At 44.6% G+C, this 23,238-nt stretch overlaps 1 protein-coding gene and 1 long non-coding RNA gene across 6 annotated transcripts; one reads left to right on the top strand and one right to left on the bottom strand.

The window, feature by feature from the left end:
* Window positions 1-459: 459 nt before the first annotated feature.
* ZFYVE19 (zinc finger FYVE-type containing 19) lies at window positions 460-23,192 on the bottom strand. 5 transcript variants are annotated; one of them, XM_080997333.1, is made up of 12 exons: window positions 23,076-23,192; window positions 21,661-21,804; window positions 20,042-20,163; window positions 19,015-19,068; window positions 16,775-16,935; window positions 15,386-15,531; window positions 12,842-12,956; window positions 8,392-8,598; window positions 6,146-6,225; window positions 5,025-5,132; window positions 2,515-2,657; window positions 460-879 (listed from the first exon to the last, which is right to left on the bottom strand). In XM_080997333.1, exons 2-12 carry the CDS (start codon window positions 21,715-21,717, stop codon window positions 807-809), a joined length of 1,266 nt encoding a protein of 421 aa, XP_080853459.1. In that variant the 5' UTR covers window positions 21,718-21,804; window positions 23,076-23,192; the 3' UTR covers window positions 460-806. The 5 variants fall into 5 exon arrangements, with proteins under 5 accessions (XP_080853459.1, XP_080853461.1, XP_080853458.1 ...); XM_080997335.1 differs by having other exon boundaries at window positions 21,661-21,741; window positions 23,076-23,153; XM_080997332.1 differs by lacking the exon at window positions 23,076-23,192 and adding an exon at window positions 22,763-23,069.
* Window positions 8,606-22,003, top strand: LOC308472768. Its single transcript, XR_013983718.1, has 3 exons — window positions 8,606-10,987; window positions 18,130-18,210; window positions 21,812-22,003. It is a non-coding gene; the product is annotated as an uncharacterized lncRNA (long non-coding RNA).
* Window positions 23,193-23,238: the final 46 nt, after the last annotated feature.

The raw sequence follows: 23,238 nt of genomic DNA, 5'->3' as shown, positions 1-23,238 counted from the left end.
TGCATTTCAAGGGACTTTGGTGCAACGCCAATACATGTCCGTTTAGCACACTCAGGTTGACTTACTAAAAGCATTCACCTCATAATGGTTTTGGAATTCGCTATTGTGAAGCGAGAACAGAAAGGATGCTATTCTGAAAATTTAGTAATTAAAAAACAAGACATATGAAACCTAAATCTAGTTCCTTTTGTAAGGGGGAAAACTGACCAAAGAGAATGGAAAGATAGGAATTGAATGTTTTCCTGATTTCAGAGGAAAGGCCTTGGTTATGATCCAAGCCTACTTGGAATTTACTATAAAACTGGTTCCATTTTTGTGAAGAACTTTGCTGTTGAGGCAACACTACTGCTTGCATTAAGGACGGTGTAGTTTTAAGAGACCTTGAGACGAGTTCTCAGATTGTAGAATGCAACAGTGGACATCTACGGGGGGGGGGGGGGGAGAGAAATCACCACAAACTTCTCTTCATATAATTTATTATCTTTGCAATATTTCCTATGAACATCTCATCCAAGTCAATGGCAAATCTCTGCAAAATAACCCACCTTTTCAAGCATGCCAGTCTTCATTCTCACTGAATTAACAGCTTACTCACATGGCAAACCACCTTCAGTGTACTACGAGCTCCACAGTGGCTGCCTTGATTTTGCTGGGCACAACCATTTGCCCTCCAAGCTTCTCAGTGACACAGAGCTGCCTTTCAGAGTCTGCCAGCTTTTGCTGAAATAGCAAACCTTTGTGGACATCTTCTCTTTTATCCCCTTCCATTTCACCTTCCTCCCCTTTTCTTCTCACGCTCCATAGGCTCATTTTTGCTTTCGAGGACGACAATAGCTAGACGTTCGGTGCTCCCTCCGATCAAATTCATCATGGCTTTCCCTGAAAACCAAAACAGGAAGTGCAGGCAGTGTTTACTAGGAGTCTACTGTCATGCCAACCAGAATATCCTGCAGAAGTGATGGCGACTCTCACTCATTCATGGAGGTAAGAGGAGATCACAAGCCCTCCAGTGATCTGAGGCACAAGGTTTTGCAGGCATAGTCAGAAGTCTATGAATTACTAGTATGAAAATTTAGGTTACTGGGCACAGCTGGCAAACAGGAGGCCTCCAGCCGTTCCTTCAGATCCAACTCTGAAACTGCACTACAGGGGTGGGGATGCCTTCTCTGTAGGATTGTGAGCCACAGAAAAGAGCAGAGAAGGGCCCAATCCACTGACAGGATCGTCTTGCACAAGCTCAATGGAAGGAAACAGAACTATGTGAGTACACATCACTGTCATCACCCGCAAATAAATTACTCTCTTTTATGTATGTGCTCACACACTGTGAAGTGTTTTAATCTTCGGCACCATAGTCTGAATGACAAATTTCTCCCTCCCTGCCCTACAAGAAGAGAACTGCAGAGAGCCAGTGGGGTATATAATAAGCCAAGTGATGGACTTGAACTTTGGGACAAACTATATGTTCACTTAGGTACGCAGCATAGAGCTACTTATTTCCCCTTAAATAATTGCAGGCATGAGAGTTCCCGGTTCTTAATGTAAATACAGCTCATAGAGAGGGGAAGCTTCTCTCTTCACTCTCCCACTTTGATTGGAATGGAGATTCCTTCCCTTCCTCAAATGCAGCTAGAAAAATAAGTTCCCACTGATACCAATGAGGACTTTTTATCTAAGGCTCTCAGCAGCACAGAGGGCTTGATCTCCATTCCAGCTGTGGGATGTGAATATGAAGAGAACTTCTCCCCAGGCTCTGCCTTTGCAGTAAGAACCAGGCTTCCCCCAAGCCTGTAACTATTTAAGAAAAGGCAATATACACAAACTCATGCGACCACTTTAGACAGCCATGGCTCCCCACTCAAAGAAATCCTGTAGTGCTGAGAGTTGTTAGGAGACCCCTGTTTCCCTCATGGAGCTACGGTTCCAAGTGGTTTACCCATCAATCCCTCTTCCCAAGGAACTGTAGGAATTATATCTCTGTGAGGGAACAGCGGGGTCTCCTAACAACTTTCAGCACCCTTCATAAACTACAGCTTCTCTGGGGTAAGCCATGTTTAAAGTGGCAACATAGTGTTTTAAATAGACAGTGTGAATGTGATCATGGTCTGGGCCTGAGAAAAGCTGCCTTTAGGCCCGACACCAGTTGTGTGGTCGTTGCAGGAGGCACTGCTGCTGAGGCAAGCGTAGATTTTCCACCAATTTCTCTATCCGAAAACAGCCCTCAACTCCTGTCCCAGATGATTCCTCCATCCGTTTTAGGGAGAGCAGGAAGTTGCAGCAGGATATAGGAAGTGGGACAGTCCCCTCCCCTTAGGCCCAAGTCATGGGGATTGCACGTTCGGTGCTAACTACTTTCTGCCGTGGGGCCCTTGCAACTCAGGTGCTTTGTTTCAGCCTTTTTGGCACACAGTTCTTCCTGCACACTCTAAAAAAACATGCAGCACACGATCACGCTGCACAAGCTGCATGGAATGCTGGGATTTCCACCCTCCGCCCCGAGGTTCTTGCCATTACCGGAAGCATCGCTGGCAGTAGAGGTCGTCATCACAGGCGTGGCAGCGTAGGACAGCATCCTCGTTGCAGATGCAGCACCAGGGCAGCTCTTCCTCGTCGCTGTCCGGTAAGACGAGAGGTTTAGCAACCGCTGGAGCTTTTCCCTAAAGGGAAAGGGTAATATGCATAGATGTTGCAACAGAAACTCCAAGAGTACCTTCTGGTGTGAATGGGGAGCTGCGTGACATTGCCTTCACTGTTTGCATTCTGCAAAATTCCTCCCACTACAACTTTGCACCAATTACAAACCCAAACCCACTTATCAAAATCAGTGCAATATTTCTACATATATCATGTAATGTTCTCATTTCAATTTTTTTTTAATTCCAGTTTTTAAAAATTAAAAACAAACACACACCTTGCCTATGCGTTATTTGTTTTTGGGGAGGTCAGGAAGCCACATGAGTGTAAGAGGAAAGATGTGATTGGCAGTCAGAGCACATAGAAGGGATGCTGTAGTTGTTTCCTGGATTGCAGATCCCACACTCAGCCATGGGTTGGACTGCATGACCACCAAGGTCCCACCTAAGACTGGAGGCCAGCAGGTAAGAAACTGAACTAGATAGGGCGCAGGACTCTGTTTCCTGAAGATCACAGCATTTTAAATATATGCTATGCACACATCTACATATACAGTGGTACCTCGGGTTACAAACGCTTTGGGTTACAAATGCTTCAGGTTACAGACTCCGCAAACCCGGAAGTAGTACCTCAGGTTAAGAACTTTACCTCAGGATGAGAACAGAAATCATGCACCGGGGGCGCAGTGGCAGCGGGAGGCCCCATTAGCTAAAGTGGTACCTCAGGTTAAGAACGGTTTCAGGTTAAGAACAGAGCTCCGGAACGAATTAAGTTCTTAACCAGAGGTACTACTGTATACACATTCTTTTTTTGAAGATTTGAGATAACCACTGTGTTACTAATATGAACCATCAATTTCCTGCTTCAGGCCTCATCTTACCTGAGACAGTTCTTCTTTCATTCTAGGCCTATATTCCCTCCTCCTCACCACCATGTACAATACGATGCTCATGGTGTTACCCCATGGTCGAAATAAAAAAATTCCTTCCTGTAGCACCTTAAAGACCAACTAAGTTAGTTCTTGGTATAAGCTTTCGTGTGCATGCACACTTCTTCAGATACACTGAAACAGAAGTTGCCAGATCCTTCTATATATTGAGAAGGTGGGGAGGGGTATTACTTAGAAGGGTGGTGGGAATCGGAGATTGGCAGATAGCTGAGATGAGCCTGTTGACGACTCTTAACGACTGTAATAGGTCTTACAGGAAAAGGCAAGGGGTGAGAAGGTGAGAAATGGCTTAGTCATGTATAATGAGATAAGAATCCGATGTCTCTGTTCAGACCAGGTCTCTCCATTGTTTTAAGTTTGGTAATGAGTTGTAATTCAGCAGCTTCTCTTTCCAGTCTATTTCTGAAATTCCTTTGTAGTAAAACAGCTACTTTGAGATCTTGTATAGAATGTCCTGGGAGATTGAAGTGTTCTCCTACTGGTTTCTCTGTTTTGTGATTCTGTAACTGGTGTTACCCCATGTTACAGGGCTGTTTTAAGGAATATACTGGGAATATACATGAAACGTTTGAGACACCTGAAATGTCTGCATAAATGTGAAGTATTAAAATCTTACAGCCACAAGGACCAGAAACTCAAAAAATAAAATAAAACTGAGCTGCTACGAACTCTGCTGCAGGCCCCAGAATACACTTCTAACCCTGTGCAATATTGGGCACCTGAAGACAATGCAGAACAGCCCAAGCAATAAAGGAAGAACCGCTTTTGCTTGGTACAGGAAGGGCCCATCTGAAGCGATGAGGCCTTGACGTGAGTTTTGTAAAGTCACAGAGGAAGCATGTGGAAGAACTGTTTGTTATTTCCCACATTAGCACCAGTCATGCTTGATTGCTATTTACTTTAAAGTGCACACACAACTTCGGGCATCTCTTCTTGCTCACATAAACATCAAAACCTATTGTTCTAGAAGAGGACACCTATCAATTTTGCCTACAGCTGGAGGGCTTTGAATTGTTTGCCATAACACAGAACTAGGACACAGAATGTGGCTCAGAATTAGCTGGCCTTCGAGGAGTCATTTTGTCTTTCGCTTCTCAGCTTAACCATTAGGCCCATGGGCATTTTGTTGTTGTTTCTGTTTAGGTGCTATTTAGCACGATGGGATGACACCTAAACTAAAAAGGGCCTTGCTGGGATCAGCCTGACACTGCACTGAGCACAGCAAAGTCAGAGAAAGCCACACATATAGGCAGTGCTTTTTTGTGGGGGTACGCATACCCCTAAACATTTTGTGAATCTTTGTACTTTTGTCCATTTACTGTATTTATTTTTCCTGATTTGAGCTATAAAACACTGATTTTCTTGAGTCGAAATGAGAGTACCCCCAAACATTTTTTTAGAAAAAAAAAGCACTGAATATAGGATTGAATTGGCTGCTTACTTGCTCGGGTTTCCTGGCTGGTTTCTGTTGGGCTGTCGCTGGTTGGGTGGATCGATCTGGAGAAATATTGAAGCCGCTTGCTTCATCCAGAGCCGCCTCCTCAGTAAGCTGAAGGCAGAAACAACAGCAGTTGAAACAAAAGACTTTTCTTCACACAAACCTTCCTCTCAGAAGTGTCTTTCTTCTACTACTTCCTTAATCTTTGGTTTAGTAAACAAACATGCAGCCACCAGATTAACTATTGGGCAGGAAAGAAAGCAGCTTTACAAAGGGCATTTATGACCAAAAATACTATTACTAGTCATCAAATACTCAGGGAGCACCTGGGTTCAAATTCCTACTCAGCTAATTAATATCTCTAACCTACCTCACAGGTTGTTGTGGGTAGCTCCTCTGGCTAGAAATTATGTAACAAAATCAATAATATGGATGCGCTTCCCTTCAGACATTTGCATGGCTTGTCTTTCTGCCTCTCAAAACCCTTTTCAAAAGTCTCAAGCATGACAGCTTTGATTTTTATTATTTTTCTTACATCTATCTTTGTTTCATCATTCTTTCATTGCTTCCACTGAATAGCAAATATTTGTTCATCTTACTACGTACTTCCTATTCCCCTCCCCTTGTTGTGAGCCTGCAGGAAGAGCCCAAAGATTACAGAATGCTTTAGTTTTGAGTAAACATGCATCCAATTGCTGAACGGCTGCCATTGTGAGTTTTAGATGGTATTGCTTTTTATGATGCTGTAAGCTGCCTTGGATGGGCTATACCCCAAAAGGCAACCTATAAATGAGTTTACAGATAAATAAAATTGTACTACACAACTCCTACAGTTAATTGACTACAGTGGCTGTTGTCCACATATTTTAATGGGAGTAAGTTTCATTTTAACTCTAAGCTGACGCGCACAGGAACTGCATTACACGATTTCTTTAATAGAGTGAAAGCTCTACATAGTACTCTACAAGGCTTATGGACTAATTTGGGAAAACCATTAGGAGCACACTCTGAGGATGGATTTACAGCAAAGATAAGAAGCTGGGCATAGCAGAAATCTTGTCTTTGCAGCAAGGCAAAAACAAGAGGCTTAACAAATGCAAAACTCAATTCCAATTACTATGGACCTGTTTCAAAACTCTCTGAATGGCTTCTTCTTCTTCTATTTCTTCATCACTATTGGGGAATCTGTAGTCATCCAAAGTCACTGCAAGAGAAAGAAGAGGAAACTGAGGAGCTAAAGATGCAATTCATCAAGACGGCCCATCATCATCTTATGTTTCTTGCCCTCCTTTGCAGATTTGCCCTCCCTATGGGAAGATGGGTTTTTATTTTGGTTCGCATTCTTTAGTGTATTTCTAGTCCCTGTAACGCTGGAGAGAGAATAAAGGACCACGTGATAGCATGTACCACTAATACACCCCCGACGGGTGTATTCTTAGAAGAATAAAGGCTGTTCCCTGGTCACTTCCATTCCATCATCAGATGGCACAGTATACCTGAAGGAGTGTCTCCACCCCCATCGTTCTGCCCGGACACTGAGGTCCAGTGCCGAGGGCCTTCTGGCAGTTCCCTCACTGCGAGAAGCGAAGCTACAGGGAACCAGGCAGAGGGCCTTCTTGGTAGTGGCACCCGCCCTGTGGAACACCCTCCCATCAGATGTCAAAGAGATAAACAACTACTTGACATTCAGAAGACATCTGAAGGCAGCCCTGTTGAGGGAAGTTTTCAGTGTGTGACATTTTAATGTATTTTTAATCTTTGTTGGAAGCCGCCCAGAGTGGCTGGGGAAACCCAGCCAGATGGGCGGGGTACAAATAAATTATTATTATTATTATTATTATTATTATTATTATTATTATTATTATTTATTTGCTGCCTTTGGGCTCAAGGAAGCTAGCAATCCGCCCTCTTCCTTTTGTGGCCTTGTTTCTCTAGCAGCCAGTTCTTCCTTCTTGTTCAGCCCAGGCTCTCTAGGCTGATCATTCTTTATGGTAGAGTCCCAGGAGAAACATGTTACTTTTGGTTCCAGTCAGTAGGATTTCTAAAGACATCCAGGATCCTCCTTCTCCCATCATCAGTGTAGGCAAGGCTAACTCTAGCTATGGCAAATGGAGCTGCTAATGGATGAGAGGTCACTTTGACAGCAGCTTTGTTTGCAGGATTAGCAGCGGATACTTTTTAGGTGGAAAAGTAAGTTCCACACACTCACTCTTGCATATCAAGGTTATATCAAAGGCAAAAGATTAGGCCAAGGTATTGTCTTTCCTTCAGTTAGTTGGGAACCCTAGCAGTCAATGTGAGAATGCAGTTATTGATTACAGAGGGAGCATGAAGCTACTGTGCAGCTGACCCAGTTGCACAGGCTGCAATATTTTCTAACACTTGGGATTACTTGAAGGAATAGTATGTATATTTTATTTTATTATAATAATGTTCTGCAAAGGTATTTGTCTGTTTGATACACATTTGGACACCTCTTAAGGTATCATAAATCACATTTTGAATGCGGGTTCCTGAGATCAAGGAGCAGGTTTTTAATCTATGGCTCAGGGGAAATGGAAGACCAAACCTTTCAAAATGGCACTGTTATTTTTGTTTCTTCAAATTCCTGAGCAATGCTAGGCACCCAGGGGTGAAGAAATATGAGAGAAGACCAGGCCCCTGGCAAATGCCCAAGGCTGGAGAAAACACAGCTAAGTACTGAATTTTGCTACAGGCCTGTCTATACGCAAATCAGGCTTTGTTCAAACAGTTTCGCTTCTGAAAGAAACTAAGGGTTTCTGTTACAAGTTAGCTTCGAGCTATCCACCGATACCAATTACTTGTTCCTTAAAAAACCAGAATCACAGCACTAGGAAACAGTCATATTTTTCGACAATTGTTTGTCAGGCATATTCCCACTAGCCAACAAAGAAAATGTAAGGACGTAAGAAGGGTCTGCTGGTTCAGGCCAGTGGCTCATCTAGTCCCACATCCTGTTCTCACAGTGGCCAACCAAATACAGTCAAACCTCGGTTCTTGAACAGCTCCGTTTTTGAACGTTTTGGCTCCTGAATGCTGAAAACCTAGAAGTAAATGTTCCAGTTTACAAACATTTTTCATAAATTAAACATCCGACATGGCTTCCGCTTGAGTGCAAGAAGCTCTTGCAACCAATCAGAAGCTAAGCCTCGGTTGTCAAACGTTTCTGAAGTCAAACGGTCTTTCGGAACGGATTACATTTGACAACCGAAATTTGACTGTATTCCACGGAGAAGCCTGCAAGCAGGACCCAAGAGCACTGGCACTGTCTCCTCCTGTTGAGAACGACTCCTCTTAAGGAAACAGAGTGCCTGTTTTTCTGCTTACTTTAATATCCCATGTTACACACCTTTCTCAGGATCTTGGCCTTTTAGTGCAGCCAATCGCTTGGCTACTTCTAGAATCTTCTCCTGCCTGGTGTTGTCTTCCCTCAGCTCAGTCGCCGCCGATGCCAGCAATCTATTCTTCTCCTCCTCCAACTGTTTGGGATCCATATCATCAATGCCGCCAATGCTGTCGGCTCGATTTAAGTCATTTAAAGTTTGGGTCCTAACTTCTGGAAAAGCAGAGACTTAGGATTAATTCAGAAATATATGACCATTGCACGATGACTGCAACTTTAAATGATGCACGCAGCACAAACCTCCCAGACCAAATGCAGCAGATGGAACATCTATTATCTGGCTCCCACATCACCATAAAAACAATGCTATTTCAGTCTGCAATGTCTATCGCCCCATGAAAAGGATTGTGATTACAGCAAGAACAAATAAGAACCAGCAGCCAGCAAATAAAACACATCTGATCAGTAAAGGCAAAGGTAAAGGACCCCTAGACGGTTAAGTCCAGTCAAAGGCGACTATGGGGTTGCGGCACTCATCTTGCTTTCAGGCTGAGGGAGCCAGCATTTGTCCACAGACAGCTTTCTGGGTCATGTGGCCAGCATGACTAAACCGCTTCTGGTGCAAAGGAGCACCGTGATGGAAACAAAACCACATGGAAATGCCGTTTACCTTCCCACTGCAGCGGTACTTATTTATCTACTTGCACTGGCATGTTATCGAACTGCTAGGTTGGCAGGAGATGGGACAGAGCAATGGGAGCTCACTCCGTCGTGCGGATTCGAACTGCTGACATTCTGACCGGCAGGCCCAAGAGGCTCAGTGGTTTAGACCACAGCGCCACCCCATTCCTCCATCTAATCGGTAGCAGCCGGTAAGGCTGCATTCCCAGTGTCAAGCACCACTGATGCGTTACCAAGCTGGGGGATGGGGAGGAGCAAGGCGGCAGGGAGTTTGGTGTACTGCAGGCAAAGTGCTGGAGCCAACACGATACTCCTGCTGCTGTGCCTACCCTGCAGTAAGCTCTCTGCCGCCTTGCCTTCCCTCTCAGTAGTCAGTCGCGATGTGTGGCATCAAGAAGCCAGGTCAACAATACAGCATTGTCCCACTGGGCACTGCTGCATCAATCCCAATAAAATAACTAAGACCCCATAAATCATTAAAGCTAGAAGGGTATTGCAGATTCAACAACCCCATGCAATTCTGTTTACAAGAACATGACGGAAAACGATTAAAGCCTTTGGGGGCTTTAGAAGGCCTGATATGATGGGGCTGATCTTCCTGGAAATGCAGCTAAGGTTCAAGACGCTTGGAGATATAACACTGAAGGATATACTTTCATGCCAGTAGTGTGTGATGTTCAAAGCGAATTTTCATGGTAAGTTTCTGTGCCCAGGAAAACTGTGGCCTGATGCAGTGGAATAGTTCTGCTAGTTTGCAGCAGGACCCAGCTGTGGATAGTGCGGTTGGCTGGCACCTGCAACATCAAAAAAGCTCTGCTCCCTCCCAGAATAGTTTTGCACTAATTTTTCAAAATGCTTTCTTTAAAAAATAGCGATTAATTAGTAACACTGGTCGATCTTGACTTGGGTTACATTCTGGGGGTTCATGTGCAAAGGCCAAATCATGCAAAGTCAAAACAACCGCTGGAACTCCCCCAGCTGCTTGAGATCTTGCAAGGCCCTACAAGAGAGCCTCTAAAGCCTGAAAAGCAAGGATCTTCCATCACCTTTCTATTTAATCGTACGTTTGCAATTGCTAAGTAAAATAAGTGTAAATTTACATGTGGCACTTTAAAAAAATAATAACAAAAAAAACCCAAAACCATAAAAGAGGAAAAGCCCTCCTGAAGCACAAAGAGAGGGTGGGGTAAGGCTGGAAGATGATGCAGATTTTGAATTTCTGGTATGTGAATCTGTTCTGCAAATTGCCAGGCCAGGTTCACACTGCAGGGCGTGAATAATTATTCTCCCCACCTAGTGAAAATTAACAGCAAATAACCCGCTACCATTTCTCTTTAAATGTTAGGTTTGCCTTCAGCCTAGGACTCGCTTAGGGAGGTCTGCTCTCAGGGAACCTCCCAAGGTCCAAATGCCAGCAGAGGGTTGGGCCAGAGGCAGACATGGGCGGAACAATCGATGTGACTTTCACCTTTGCGCAGCAGATACATTCTAGCCCCACAAAAACCAGAGGGTTCTGCACCTCCCACCTACTCTGCCTTCCAGGCAAGTAGAAGACACAGTTTAAGGACGGGAAAAACAACAACACTGAAGAACAGGAGCAGGCAGCATGGAGCCCTCTGGACAGTAGTGTCACTGCTGCTTTCTGGGTCGGTATGGGGGTTGAGCAGGGTGACATCACAGTTGTGTGGCTGCACCAGTGGAGTCAATCCTGCATTCCCACTAGTGTGTGCCTGCTAGAACCCTATCCCTGCTGCCACCATTCTGCAGAGGACACTGGTGTCAGAGAGGCAGCTCCATACCACCAACCCAACATGCTGGCCCTTCCTGCTCCATGAGAGTCCTGGGGGCCAGATAGAGAAGGCTGGAGGGCCACATTCAGCCCCACACCTGCTATATACATAGGAGGGGAGTCAAATTTCTGGTGGGTATGATAAAAAGTAAGACCTCCCTGTATACTTTTAAATATTGGGGGAGGGGGGGAGATGCATCTTTGTAGGAGTTATTTATGAAAGAGAGGTTTGATACTATTGAGGATTTCCTCTGAGGGTTAGAGGTGCACTTTTGCAGTGGTTCTGTATCTATCAGCTGGGTCAATTTCGGAAAGCAATCTTGGTCCCCTAACAGTTATGCTGTGAAGCACCACAGGGCACTATTTTCTCCCCATTCCTATTTAATGCCTAAATGAAGCCATTGGAAGTAGTCATTAGCAGATCTGCAACACAATGCTTTCAGTAAGCTGAAGACCACTCAGCTTTCTTGCTCTATAACATCTGAATCAGGAGTGGTCTCTTTCAGAGGCATACTTAAGTTTTGTTTTATTGCTGTCCACTGATCATCTCCTGGTCTTGTACTGAAATTTTAACTATTATCGCTACTGCATATTTTATGTTTATTTTTGGTTTTCTGTACTCCACTCCTGATATTTTATAATGAGTAGCTTATATTTTTTTTTGAAATAAATACAGTGGAACCTTGGTTCCCGAATGGCTTAGTTTCCGAACAAATCGGCTCCCCAACGCCACGACCCCAGAAGTAACTGTTCCGATTTGCAAACGTTTTTCAGAAGCCGAACGTCCAGCGTGGCTTCCACTTAACTGCAGGAAGCTCCTGCAGCCAATCGGAAGCCGTGCCTTGGTTTTCAAATGGTTTCAGGAGTTGAACGGACTCCCAGAATGGATTAAGTTCGAGAACCAAGGTACCACTGTAAAATGAATAAAAACATGTCAGCCAAAGAACGACACTGCACCATGACTCTGATCAAAGTACTCATACTGTTCTCGAACTGTAACTAAAGAGATCATAGCAAACAAAGATGTATACAGTGGTACCTCGGGTTAAGTACTTAATTCGTTTCAGAGGTCCGTTCTTAAACTGAAACTGTTCTTAACCTGAAGCACCACTTTAGCTACCGTATTTTTCGTCCCATAGGACGCACTTTTTCCCCTCCAAAAATGAAGGGGAAATGTGTGTGCGTCCTATGGGGCGAATGCAGGCTTTTGCTGAAGCCTGGAGAGCGAGAGGGGTCGGTGCGCACCGACCCCTCTCGCTCTCCAGGCTTCGCGCAGATCTCCGCAAACCGTGGGAGCCCGCACTGGGCTCGCGCGGCTTGCGAAGATTTGCCTGCATGCCAAAGGCTGGGCGCGCTGAGCTCAGCGCGCCCAGACTTTGCGCAGCTCCCCGCAAGGCGTGGGAGCCCGGCGCTGGGCTCCCACGGCTTGCGGAGAGTTGCGTGTTCTGGGGGCTGGGGTCGGGGGAAGCTTGGGCTTCCCCAGCCCCGTGCCTGGGGGGGAAATAATTCCCCCCCCTTTATTTCCCCCCCAAAAAACTAGGTGCGCCTTATGGGACGGTGCGTCCTATAGGGCGAAAAAATACGGTAATGGGGCCTCAGACTGCCACCGCGCCGCCACCCCATGATTTCTGTTCTCATCCTGAAGCAAAGTTCTTAACCCAAGGTACTATTTCTGGGTTAGTGGAGTCTGTAACCTGAAGCGTATGTAACCTGAAGAATATGCAACCCAAGGTACCACTGTATATGGAAACAATTCAAATAACCTTGTTTTCATTTATATACCGTACATTATTTAACTGGGACCTGCAGCAAGGAGTAAATGTTGGGTGATGTGCTTGAGTGAGTGATGATACTGTAATGAATATATTGATCTATAGCAGTGGTGCCCTTTGAGGTCTTGAGGTGTACTTGCTTGTTCCTCCATTTTTAATCAACTTGCGGGGGCGGAGGGGGGGAGACTGAGCAGATTTAAAACAAGACAGGAACCTTGTGGCGTAACTCCTGAGCCACCGCTCTCATCAATGGCAACTTCCTCAGACATCTGCTTCAGCAGGTCATCTGACTGCTCGGTTTGCGTCCTGGCATTAGGGGCCTCGTGTACGTAACAAGAGAAAGAAAAACAGAAAGGGATTGCACAAGTTACATCGGAATTCCCAAACTTTCAAGTTCACTGACCACTGGATGATATCAGAAAGTTGCCATCAACCTCTACCCAAATTCTTAGGAAATAAAGTGGTGGCCTTGGGAAGCAGCTAAGCAGAGCCCTGAAGAAAAGTGAGGCTTTTTAAAGACTCACTGAAGTTTCCCAAAGGCAGCTTGCTTTTATATATTTGGTTGAGGAGTGTTATAATTAGTCTTTTAACACTGTAAAAAAATATTTTACAAGTGAAACTCTGCACTTACATACATTTTTTTTTTGCAAAAGAACAGAAAAGCGTGGTCTGAGAATCCTGTTGCAATGTGGAATCATCTTGTCTAAATACAGAGGTTCCTCAATGGCAAGGGCATTCATTGGCTCTCTGAACATGCCCTTGCTCAATAGTTTGTAATTAAATTTATTTTTCACATTGTACCTTATAAATTCCTTTTCCACCCCAGGCCCTTTTGGACCCCCAGATCTTTATTCACCCCTGCACAGTCCCATCAACCCCAGAGGGTCAATGTTGACCACTTTGAGAAAACCTAAGTTATACAGTCAATGGAAGGAGCCCAGAGGTTCAAAACTAAAAGAAAGAACAAGGGGCCCAGCCACAACAACTTCCCAAATGTCTCAAGGGGCCCAGAGACATTTCTATTCTTTCACACCAACCTAATATACCCAATCTTATTTTCAGGGGGCCAGACAACAGATATAGCCTGTCTCTGAGGCAAATGGCCTTGGACAGAGATAGCACAGGGAAAACCAACACCTGCTCTCTCTCTCTCTCAGCTTTCGAACACAGCTGAGAACTTGAAACACTAGTAGGTACCAGAATGTCTCTGGTGGATTCTGTACCTCATAAAACTTCAAAACCCTATTAGTAAGAGAATGATAATAGGTAAAAAGGTATAGGGCCCCTGGACAGTTAAGTCCAGTCAAAGGTGACTATAGGGTTGCAGCGCTCATCTCGCTTTCAGGGCGAGGGAGCTGGTGTTTGTCCACAGACATCTTTCTAGGCCATGTGGCCAGCATGAGTAAACCGCTTCTGGCACAACGGAACACTGTGACAGAAACCAGAGTGCACGGAAACGCTGTTTACCTTCCCGCCGCAGTGGTACCTATTTATCTACTTGCACTGGCGTGCTTTCAAACTGCTAGATTGGTAGGAAATGGGACAGAGCAATGGGAGCTCACCCATAGCTGTCAACTTACAGATTTGAAAATAAGGGACCAGCAGCCAAAATAAGGGACCTGCAGCCTCACCTGTTCCAGGCACTCCAGTCTTCCTGTCCTCCTGCAGTCTGGTCAAACTCATGCTGGTAGCTTCGAGAACACTGTCCAACCAACTTTGTAACCAGAGGTTCAACTGAATAGAATCTGAATCACATGCACCACAAGGCCTATGCAGCCTCAACTTAAGATGGCTCCCCGGCCTGGCTCTGCACTGCAAAGTTTGCAGCAGCACGTGCAACAAAATGGCGTCCAGCCTTCAAAACCCCCCCCCAGCTTGCATTAACTAGCCACACACAAGGCATGCAAGTTCCACCCCCCAAGTCGTTCTTAGACTTCTTATTGGGTGAGCAACACAGCCAAGCAACACAGTTGGAACCTCCCTCCTCCCTGGCAGGGAGGGAGGGAGAGGAGCAGCTTCCTTTGAAATTTAAGGGACATTTAAGGGACATCCATCAATAAGGGACAGCAGCGGGACATGGTGCTGGAATAAGGGACTGTCCCTTCAAATAAGGGACACTTGACAGCTATGAGCTCACCCCGTCATGCAGATTTGAACTGCTGACAAACAGGCTCAGTGGTTTAGACCAGTAGCCTTGGCCAAATTAATTTTTCCACATAGCCTATCTCACAGTTATTACATTAGGTTGGTGTTAGAATAGACCACAGCGCCACCCACGTCCCTTGACAATATTCATGTGGCAGCTAGAAATAGAATCTGGAAAAGAGTGGATCCTGCGGCCCTTCAGATATTGTTGGGACTACAATTCCCAGCATCCCTATTCACTACCATACTGGCTTGGGCTGATGGAAATAGGAGTTCAATAACATCTTGAGGGCCACCAGTTCCTTATCCCTTGGAAATTATATATAGTAGTACCTTGGTTTACGAACTTAATCCGTTCCAGAAGTCCATTCTTAAACCAAAACGTTCTTAAACCAAGGCATGCTTTCCCATAGCATGGTACTCAATTTACAAATAGAACACACTCAACAGGAAGCAAAACATGTTCTTATTCCAAGGCAAAGTTGACAAACCAAAACACCTACTTCTGCATTTGCAGCGTTCTTAATCCAAGTTGTTCATAAACTAAGCTGTTCTAAAACTAAGGGACCACTGTATATATATATATAGAGAGAGAGAGAGAGAGAAATCTTACTGGTTTTGGAGCTGGAGAGGGGATTGTTCTGCCCTGCAAGGCTGCCAGCCGGTTTTCCATCTCCTGGGCTGATGGAATGGGTCTTGCAGGGTCATCTTTTAGTGCTGCCAGCCTAGACTCTATCTCAGCCTGAGATGGAATGGACTCTGTTCAATTAAGAACAATCTTGTTTTACTAAGAGAGCCCAAGAGGCTTTTGTAGCTTTCGTGCTTTGCATTAAAACAGATAGGCAAGTATTTCCCCACCCCCACCCCTGCTCCAGCCATCATATTGACTAGACCCAGAGGATACCGAGAACCACCTGTGATACTGGAATAAAATATTTCCCTTCTCCGCCCCCACAGCATTATTCCCTAGCCTGTGCACGTTCAGTGCCCTGCAAACCCCAAATCCTGCTGTCTGAATAAAGCTTAAGTAACAGACAACAATTGTTGCATTGTGTGCTATCTCTGCAGGCAGGACAAAGAGCTATTCAGGACACAGAAACTCCACCTGCTGACCACTGGAGGGCCTTCCCATTCAGTCTGAGGTTTCCATCAGACATTGTTCACATATCAAGCAATGCTGCTTCAGAGACCTCAATCGCCAGAAACTAAACAATGAATAGAAGTTCCTTTCAACCGCCCACAAGAATATTTATAATGCCTACCAAATGTCAGATGCTTGCCTTGTGTAGCAATCCCAGGGACACACTAATTATACATAGCCCTGCCTAAGTATCACACAGATGCAAGCTGAATTCAGACCATTGTCTGGTGCCTTCCCTTCAGCACCTTCAATTGGAAGGTATCTAAAGCAGCTTCCAGCAGCAGCACAACGGCCTGCAAAAGGAAGCGTCAAAGATGTATATGCTACAGAGGTCATCAACCCAGAGCAAATAGCAATATATCAACTAACTGTGCAATTCCATAAGTACTGCCTGAAAAATAAGTTCTGTTTTTGCTCAAGACAAACCATGAGCTGTAAACCTAGAGCAAACCTAGGTTACAGCTCAGGTTACAGCTTGTCCAAAGGAAAACAAATCACAAGGCCAGGCTTGTACAACAAACCGTGGCTTAGTTCGCAGCACTGCAGGAGGATCGGAGGAAGAGCAAAGTGGCTACAATCTCCTCTCCAGGAACCAGTGTGTTCACACTAAGCCATGGTTTAGCGTAGCATTATGTGCAAACTGGATCAGTGTGTGGCAGATCTATTGTGCAAATAAACAGTGAAGGTAACCTTGCCATCGTTGGTTTTTTCCACACTGCTGCAAGCACATGTTGGCTTAAAGCTAAGGACAAGCCTTCCCCTCCATTTGCAAGGCTGGGAATTAATTTTTTAAGTTCTGTTTTAAGCAGGCTTTCCAGGGGTGATAAGAGCGAATCACTCCAAAAATAGTACACAGCTTACTGGGTTTTGTTTCCTTCTTGAGCCTCTCCAGTCTCTCTGCTAGAGCTCGATCCTCTTTTGATAGACCTTGATATCTGGAGCCTGCTTGGCTTTGGGACTTCAACAAACCCTTCTGGAGTCCCTGTGGCCGGTTCTGCTTGGCTTCAAGGGCTGCTACACGCCTACAGAAAGAGCAACCAGGAGGACTTACAGCAGGGTTTTGGGTTTTTTTAAAGGGGAAATAATAATTTTAAAATCATATTCCATGTGCTTCTCTAGGGGTTTGTTCACACCCACCCACACCATTTGATCATTTGAGCATCAGCTGACTACTTGCATGCACAAAACAAACACTACAGATGGAATCACCCCACCAAGTAAAACGCAGTCCTGTTTCCCAAGCCCATTCACATGTTCAGCCAGAGATGTGAAAAACTGAGCAATCAAGTGCTGAGCAATCACGAAGTACATAGGCATGAGTGAATCGGTCCTAAGCAACGGGTAATTTTGGATGAAGGTTATGCAGCGACTATGAAAAACTGCCTTCTCTCATCATATGAGTGGAAATCACAGCTACTCCAATAAGAAAGAAGAACTACCATTACAACAGCAAAGCAGTGCTAGATGAGGTTGAGAAAACAATTTTGACTTCCCACCCTTTACATTAGGGCTTCGAATCCTGACACAAACTAGAGAAAGAGAACATTACAAGTGGCTGGTTATTACCTAGAGCTAATGGTGGCAGTTCAGAACAAAGACTTGGATCTGTAAAATGAGCAAAAGTATACACCCTTGTTTGCAACTTACACCAAGGATATGGAATAAAACCAGCTAGATTGTTATTTGCGTACCAGATCCAGGTGCTCTTGGGGGAAACTGATTATCTCTATCTATTTCAATTGGGGTTTAGGCCTGGTTTTGGCACAGAAATTGCTTTGGTTGCCGTGTATGATGCCATGTGTTGGGAGAGAGACAAGGACAGTGGCTCCCTGTTTGTGGAATGCCCTCCCCAGGGAGGTTCGGCTGGCACCTTCATTATACACCTTTAGGTGCCAGATGAAAACAATTCTCTTCAAGGCCTTTGGCTGATTAACATATGATACCCTTTTAAATGTGTTGTGAGAGGGGGTGAGGGGAAGGGAGTTATTAGATTGTTTTTGTTCTTGTTTTTATTACGTATTTGGTGTTTTATATCTTGTATTTTTGTGTGGTGAACGGCCTCAGGACTTGTGGATGAAGGGCGGTATAAACCTTTTAATGATGATAATAAATTAACATCTGCATGAAACTACTGAATAGGATTATCTGGAGTTTTGCAGTACATTGTCAGCAATATGCTGATGACACACAGGTCTACTTCTCATTCACATCGGCAGGTGTGGCAGTGGAAGAGCTGGACCAATGTCTCGCCTTGGTCACAAACTGGATGAAAGCCAATGAACTGAAGCTCAATCCAGGTAACGTTGAGACACTGTTAGTGGGTTCTTTCCTAGACTAAATGGATGGGAGATTGCCTGCTTTTTATGGGGTTACACTTCCTCTAAAGGAGCAGGTACATTGCTTGGGGTATTTCTAAACCCACAGCTCCCCCTTCTGGACAGGAATAGTCTAGCCAGTCATCTATGCTCTGGTAACCTCTAGGTTAGATTACTGCAGTGCAGAAGGAGGCCTCTGAAGACGGTTCAAAAACTTCAGCTGGTTGACCACTGGGGAAAGATGGTTTGAGCATATTACACCAATCCTGACCCAACTGCACTGGCTGACAATTTTGGGGCCCAATTCAAAATGCTGTTTTTGACCTATAAAGTCTTAAATGGCTCAGGACCGCAACACCTCAAGGACCGCCTCTCCTCACATGAACCAATGTGGACCCTGTGGTCATAATCGTTGGCCCTTCTTCGTGTGCCTCCTTCACTAGATGTCCAGAGGGTAGCAACACAAGAACAGGCCTTTCCAGTGGTGGCTCCTTGCTTGCAAATGCTCTCCCCAGGGAGGCTCACCTGGCATCTTCATTACATATATTTAGGGACCAGGTGAAAACATTTCTCTTTAACCAGGTCTTTGGCATCTTTGGCTTTGGCATCCTTTTAAATGCATTTGTGGGATGGGGTTATTGGTTTGTTTTTGCTCTCGTTTTTATTATGTATTTTGTGTTCTCACTTTGTCTTTTTATGCTATGAATCATCCTGTGATCTTCAGATGAACAGCAGTATACAAATTTAATAGATAATATATAGATAGATAGATTATATAGAACTCACTTTTTATAGTTCTCTGGTGGAGACCATTTAGCTGCGTTTGACTGAGGTGAGCCACTGTAAAGCAAAAGGAGAAATGTCACAATGGCAGAACATAAATCCCTTCTTTTTTTCTTTAAATTTTTTTAATTAGGGATTTCAAAAAAACATTTTATCAAAAAACATATCATCCTTAATTGCCCCCCCATTTCCCCCCTCCCCTCTCCCCCGACTTCCCTCAGCTCCTCTCTCTGGTTTATCAACAAATGTTATTCTTAATCATGGCAGGACATGCCCTCAGACAGAACCCCATCTTGCCTTGCCTTCAATCCTTGAGAAGTCCTGGGTATAACACCAATCTATTTCACCCTATGCCTCAAAAGCAGCAGGGGAGATGGCAAGGCTGTTTGTTGATCTCTGGCTTGCATATGAAGAATTGCCTGACTGAAGGCACCCCCGCAACAATCTTCCATCAAAGTACACAGAAAACTAGATGCGAAGGAGAAAGGTCCCAGCCTAAACCTCAGCCTGACATGCCAGTTTTCTAACAAGTTCAGCAATTTCACTGAGGAACCTCAGCCCCAGGGACAAAACGTAGCCCTCACTGGCCATGCTCCATTTCCTCCGTGAATGCTTTTGCCTGGATAGAACATGTCCCTCAAATGGAATAATGCTGCTAGCTTGCACAGATGGAGAGACAGGGAGGGATGTAGAAGTTTCTGATTTTTGCATTACTGGAATGTAGCCTACTGTACAGAGTTAAGAGGCACGTATGTTGCGCTAACTACTTTTGCCTCTGCCCCCTCCCCCTTTGCAGGCATGCAGCCCCTGCCCAGTTACCTATGAGAGAATGCAGCCTTGAGGCTGAAAAACAGCCTGAGAAACTTCCTTCGTTCCTTCCTTGCAGCATCATATAGATTGTTGTGGAGAATGCCCACCTAGCCTGTAGAAGTGCTGGAGTGACAAATCCCTGCAGGAAATGTCCTGTGTTGCCTTCATAAAAGGAAAGCGTGAGAACCCCTCAATCAGAACCACAGCTCTGGTTTCTTACCTTGTTAATTCCCCATGGCATTGCTTGCAGACCTTCTGCTGGGTGTTTCCACAATGGGGGACAACAGCACTGAATCCCAGGCAGCCTGAGCAAAACGCTCGCCCGCATTTCTTGCATCCACACTGAGAGAGGAAGGGAAGAGGAAAAGGAAGGAAGTGCTCTTAACACCCAGCTGCAAATGATTCCAAGAAGTCTGAATGACTCCTTCTTGGAAAGGGTTCACAAAGGGGATGCTTCCACATCAAAACATTACAGTGGTGCCTCGCAAGACGAAATTAATTCGTTCTGCGAGTTTTTTCGTCTTGCAAATTTTTCGTCTTGCGAAGCACGGTTTCCCATAGGAATGCATTGAAAATCCAAAAGGAAACAAACTTGCAAGACTTTTTCGTCTTGCGAAGCAAGCCCATAGGGAAATTCGTCTTGCAAAGCAACTCAAAAAAGAAAAACTCTTTCGTCTTGTGAGTTTTTCATCTTGCGAGGTACCACTGTATAGCCTTCTTCGACCATTTTCTACCTTTTGAAAGCAAAAGAATTTATGTGAATGCAGGAAGTGTTTGCTAACAGTATTTCAGCACTCCAAACCGGACACATGGTTTAGTGATATTTATTTTAAATGTTTTCCTAGTTTTAATGATGGGTTTATCCATATTTTTTTTTAACTGGTTTGTAAATTTTAGTTTTGCTTTATGACTAAACATTATGCTTTATGACTGAACCTGGCTTGTTGTTTTTGCTTATACTTTTTCTAAATAAATAAATAGCATAACATAAATACTTCCCATAAAACACATTAAATGAACCTTTGTTTACTAAATCTGTACTCAAAGATATCAATCTTAATTTCAGCCATTCCACACATTATGTAGCTGCAGACCTTTGCCACCAAACTCATTTACCAAAAGAGAATCCTGGGTCTCTGGTGAATGTTCTTTTTATACATACAATATTCCAAACGTATGTTTGCTTCACGCACACCTTACATTTTTAAGTGCACACTACACAGAACATGCCTACTCATTCAGAAATTTCCCACAGTGATGCTTACTCCCATGTAACTGTACACAGTTTTGCAGATATTGGATATTTGTTTTATTTTATATATTTATATTCCATTTAATGCAAGAATACTCTCTAAGTGGTTTACAAAATATTTTATTATATAAACAATGAAAGTAAAACAATACAAGACTGTATTGAAAAGGTGTATAAAAAGCATAATGTATTAATCAGTCCTAATTCTTACTTTGCAAAGCTAACATAGAAATAACATTTTCACCCCTTCACACCACACCCCAAACTTCTGAGGGTGGAGGAACTAGCAAGAGAGCCCCCTCTGCCTATCTTAGCACCTATACACTTTACAGCTGTACAAAACAGAAAATTGGGACAAAAGAAAGTGATTTGCTTAAGACCTACCTCATCCAGTAAATTAATGACAGGAGACGATTAAACAAGTGGCACATCATTAAAATATGTAATATTTGAGCAAGCGCACCTGTCACAAACGATTGAAAGCCTGATTGAAAGTTCTAGTGGAACATTTTGGAATAATAGTTCCAAGTTCTACTCTTCAAGCTCTCCTTTCTCATGACAAAGACGATTAGTGGAGAAAACCATACCTGTTTCTTGAAGACGGTAAACTTCGATGCACAGCCATAACATCTGCTATCCATCATGTCAGGTGAGGTGGCACACTCAGTCTTCAAAAATGTACAAATGGAGACACATGATTCTATTCTGTCTGCTACCTCAACTTTCTTCCTCTTTCAGAGAGAGACCAGACAATAAGAGAGACGGTACAGTTATGGAATGTTAGCAATGGACCACTGAAAACATGCCATGCTATGGAACCTGAGGTTCATGCAGTCTGAAGAAAATGTGAGGATCTGGTCCTTCCTTAACCTTAACAGCAATGGTTGCCAGTGAAATGTTCTTAAATCATTAAATCAAAGGAAAGGAAAACAGACACTACACTTCTTTTATAAATATCCTTTCTGAGGTGACCATCCTGGTGACCCCTCCAAATTTAAAGGAGAAAATCATTGGGTCTCCTAGAAGGCAGAATTCTAGATTTCAGCACTATCAGTTTCAGATGAAAGCAGTGCCCCCAAAGTCTGTGTGTAATGGGTCACCCACCCCATAAGTTCCCATTATCATCATCACAGATGGCAAACACAACCATCTACAATGCACCGATTTATGTGAGAAAGGTGGCTGGCAATGTACATTTCTGAAGAGGAGTGACTCATCACTTTCGCAGGCCGCTAGCACATTACCCACCACCTAAAGGTAGCATCCTACAGGCAACCTTTAAAAATAAGAAGAGGCTACACTTTCCTGCCATGCTCCAAGGCTTTTAGAGAGGATCACAGAACAGCTATAGATCCACTTATTTCCGCAATACTGTACTGTATGTACTGTAAAATGCAGATGCGGCTGGGCTGACACATGGACAAGCAAACATCCAGAGAGATTTCCCACCTGGTACTCATCTTGCAACAGCAAAACATTTCAGTCTTTTTTGAAGACCAGGAATGCCAGCCCCCACCTTATTCATGGCACCCACATTTATGTATGTATGTATTGAACAACCCACACATTTCAGGTATCTCTCCTTCCGTCTTCCTCCGCCTTCTCCGCCCCCCTTCCTCTCACTCCCTCGTTAAAATAAAAAAGGCAAAAAATGGAAAAGATGATGGAGAAAGCTGTGGAGCAACCCACCTTAGGCTGACCCGGGGCGTCATCCAGCCGATTCACACGACCCAGCAGTCGAAGGCAAATGCTCTACCAGCGCGGAACTCGACGGCCGTTTTACCATAGAAGAGCAAAACAACAACCCGCCAGGCACACACCTCGGTCCCAAATCTGGAAATCCAACACCCAGCTGCACAACACGACACAGCCTCTGGGCGCCGGGAGGGCGAGGAGGCTGGAAGCGAAGCGAGGCAGAAGCCGCCTCCGCCTCCCCGCCAGACAACCACGAGCAGAACCTCACTAATGGCAACGTCCACTGGCCCGGCTCGGTAATACTCACTATAGTGCAAGAAACGCGCGGTGCGGCGAGAGACCCACTCCCATCACCCCGGACAGCTCTTCTCCGGCAAGACCGGAAGGGGAAGAACTACATTTCCCAAGAGCCCACGGGGCCTCCCCGCCCCCACTTTCCCTTGCGCGGTGTCTCCTGGGAGCTCCAGCCT

The sequence above is a fragment of the Podarcis pityusensis genome, assembly GCF_964106645.2.
Source record: "Podarcis pityusensis genome assembly, chromosome: 1".
Classification (NCBI taxonomy): Eukaryota; Metazoa; Chordata; class Lepidosauria; order Squamata; family Lacertidae; genus Podarcis; species Podarcis pityusensis.
Note: the sequence above shows the minus strand (reverse complement) of the source record. Positions and strands in the feature narration are given on the sequence as shown.

Excerpts from the sequence above, each read along its gene's own strand:
- ZFYVE19 (XM_080997333.1), bottom strand. The coding sequence starts at position 21,717 with ATGATGGATAGCAGATGTTATGGCTGTGCATCGAAGTTTACCGTCTTC. Across the intron at positions 16,936-19,014 it reads CCACCAGAGAACTATAAAAA|GCGTGTAGCAGCCCTTGAAG; the intron begins GTGAGTTCTATA and ends CTCTTTCTGTAG. Across the intron at positions 15,532-16,774 it reads CAAGAAGGAAACAAAACCCA|AGTCCATTCCATCTCAGGCT; the intron begins GTAAGCTGTGTA and ends TTAATTGAACAG.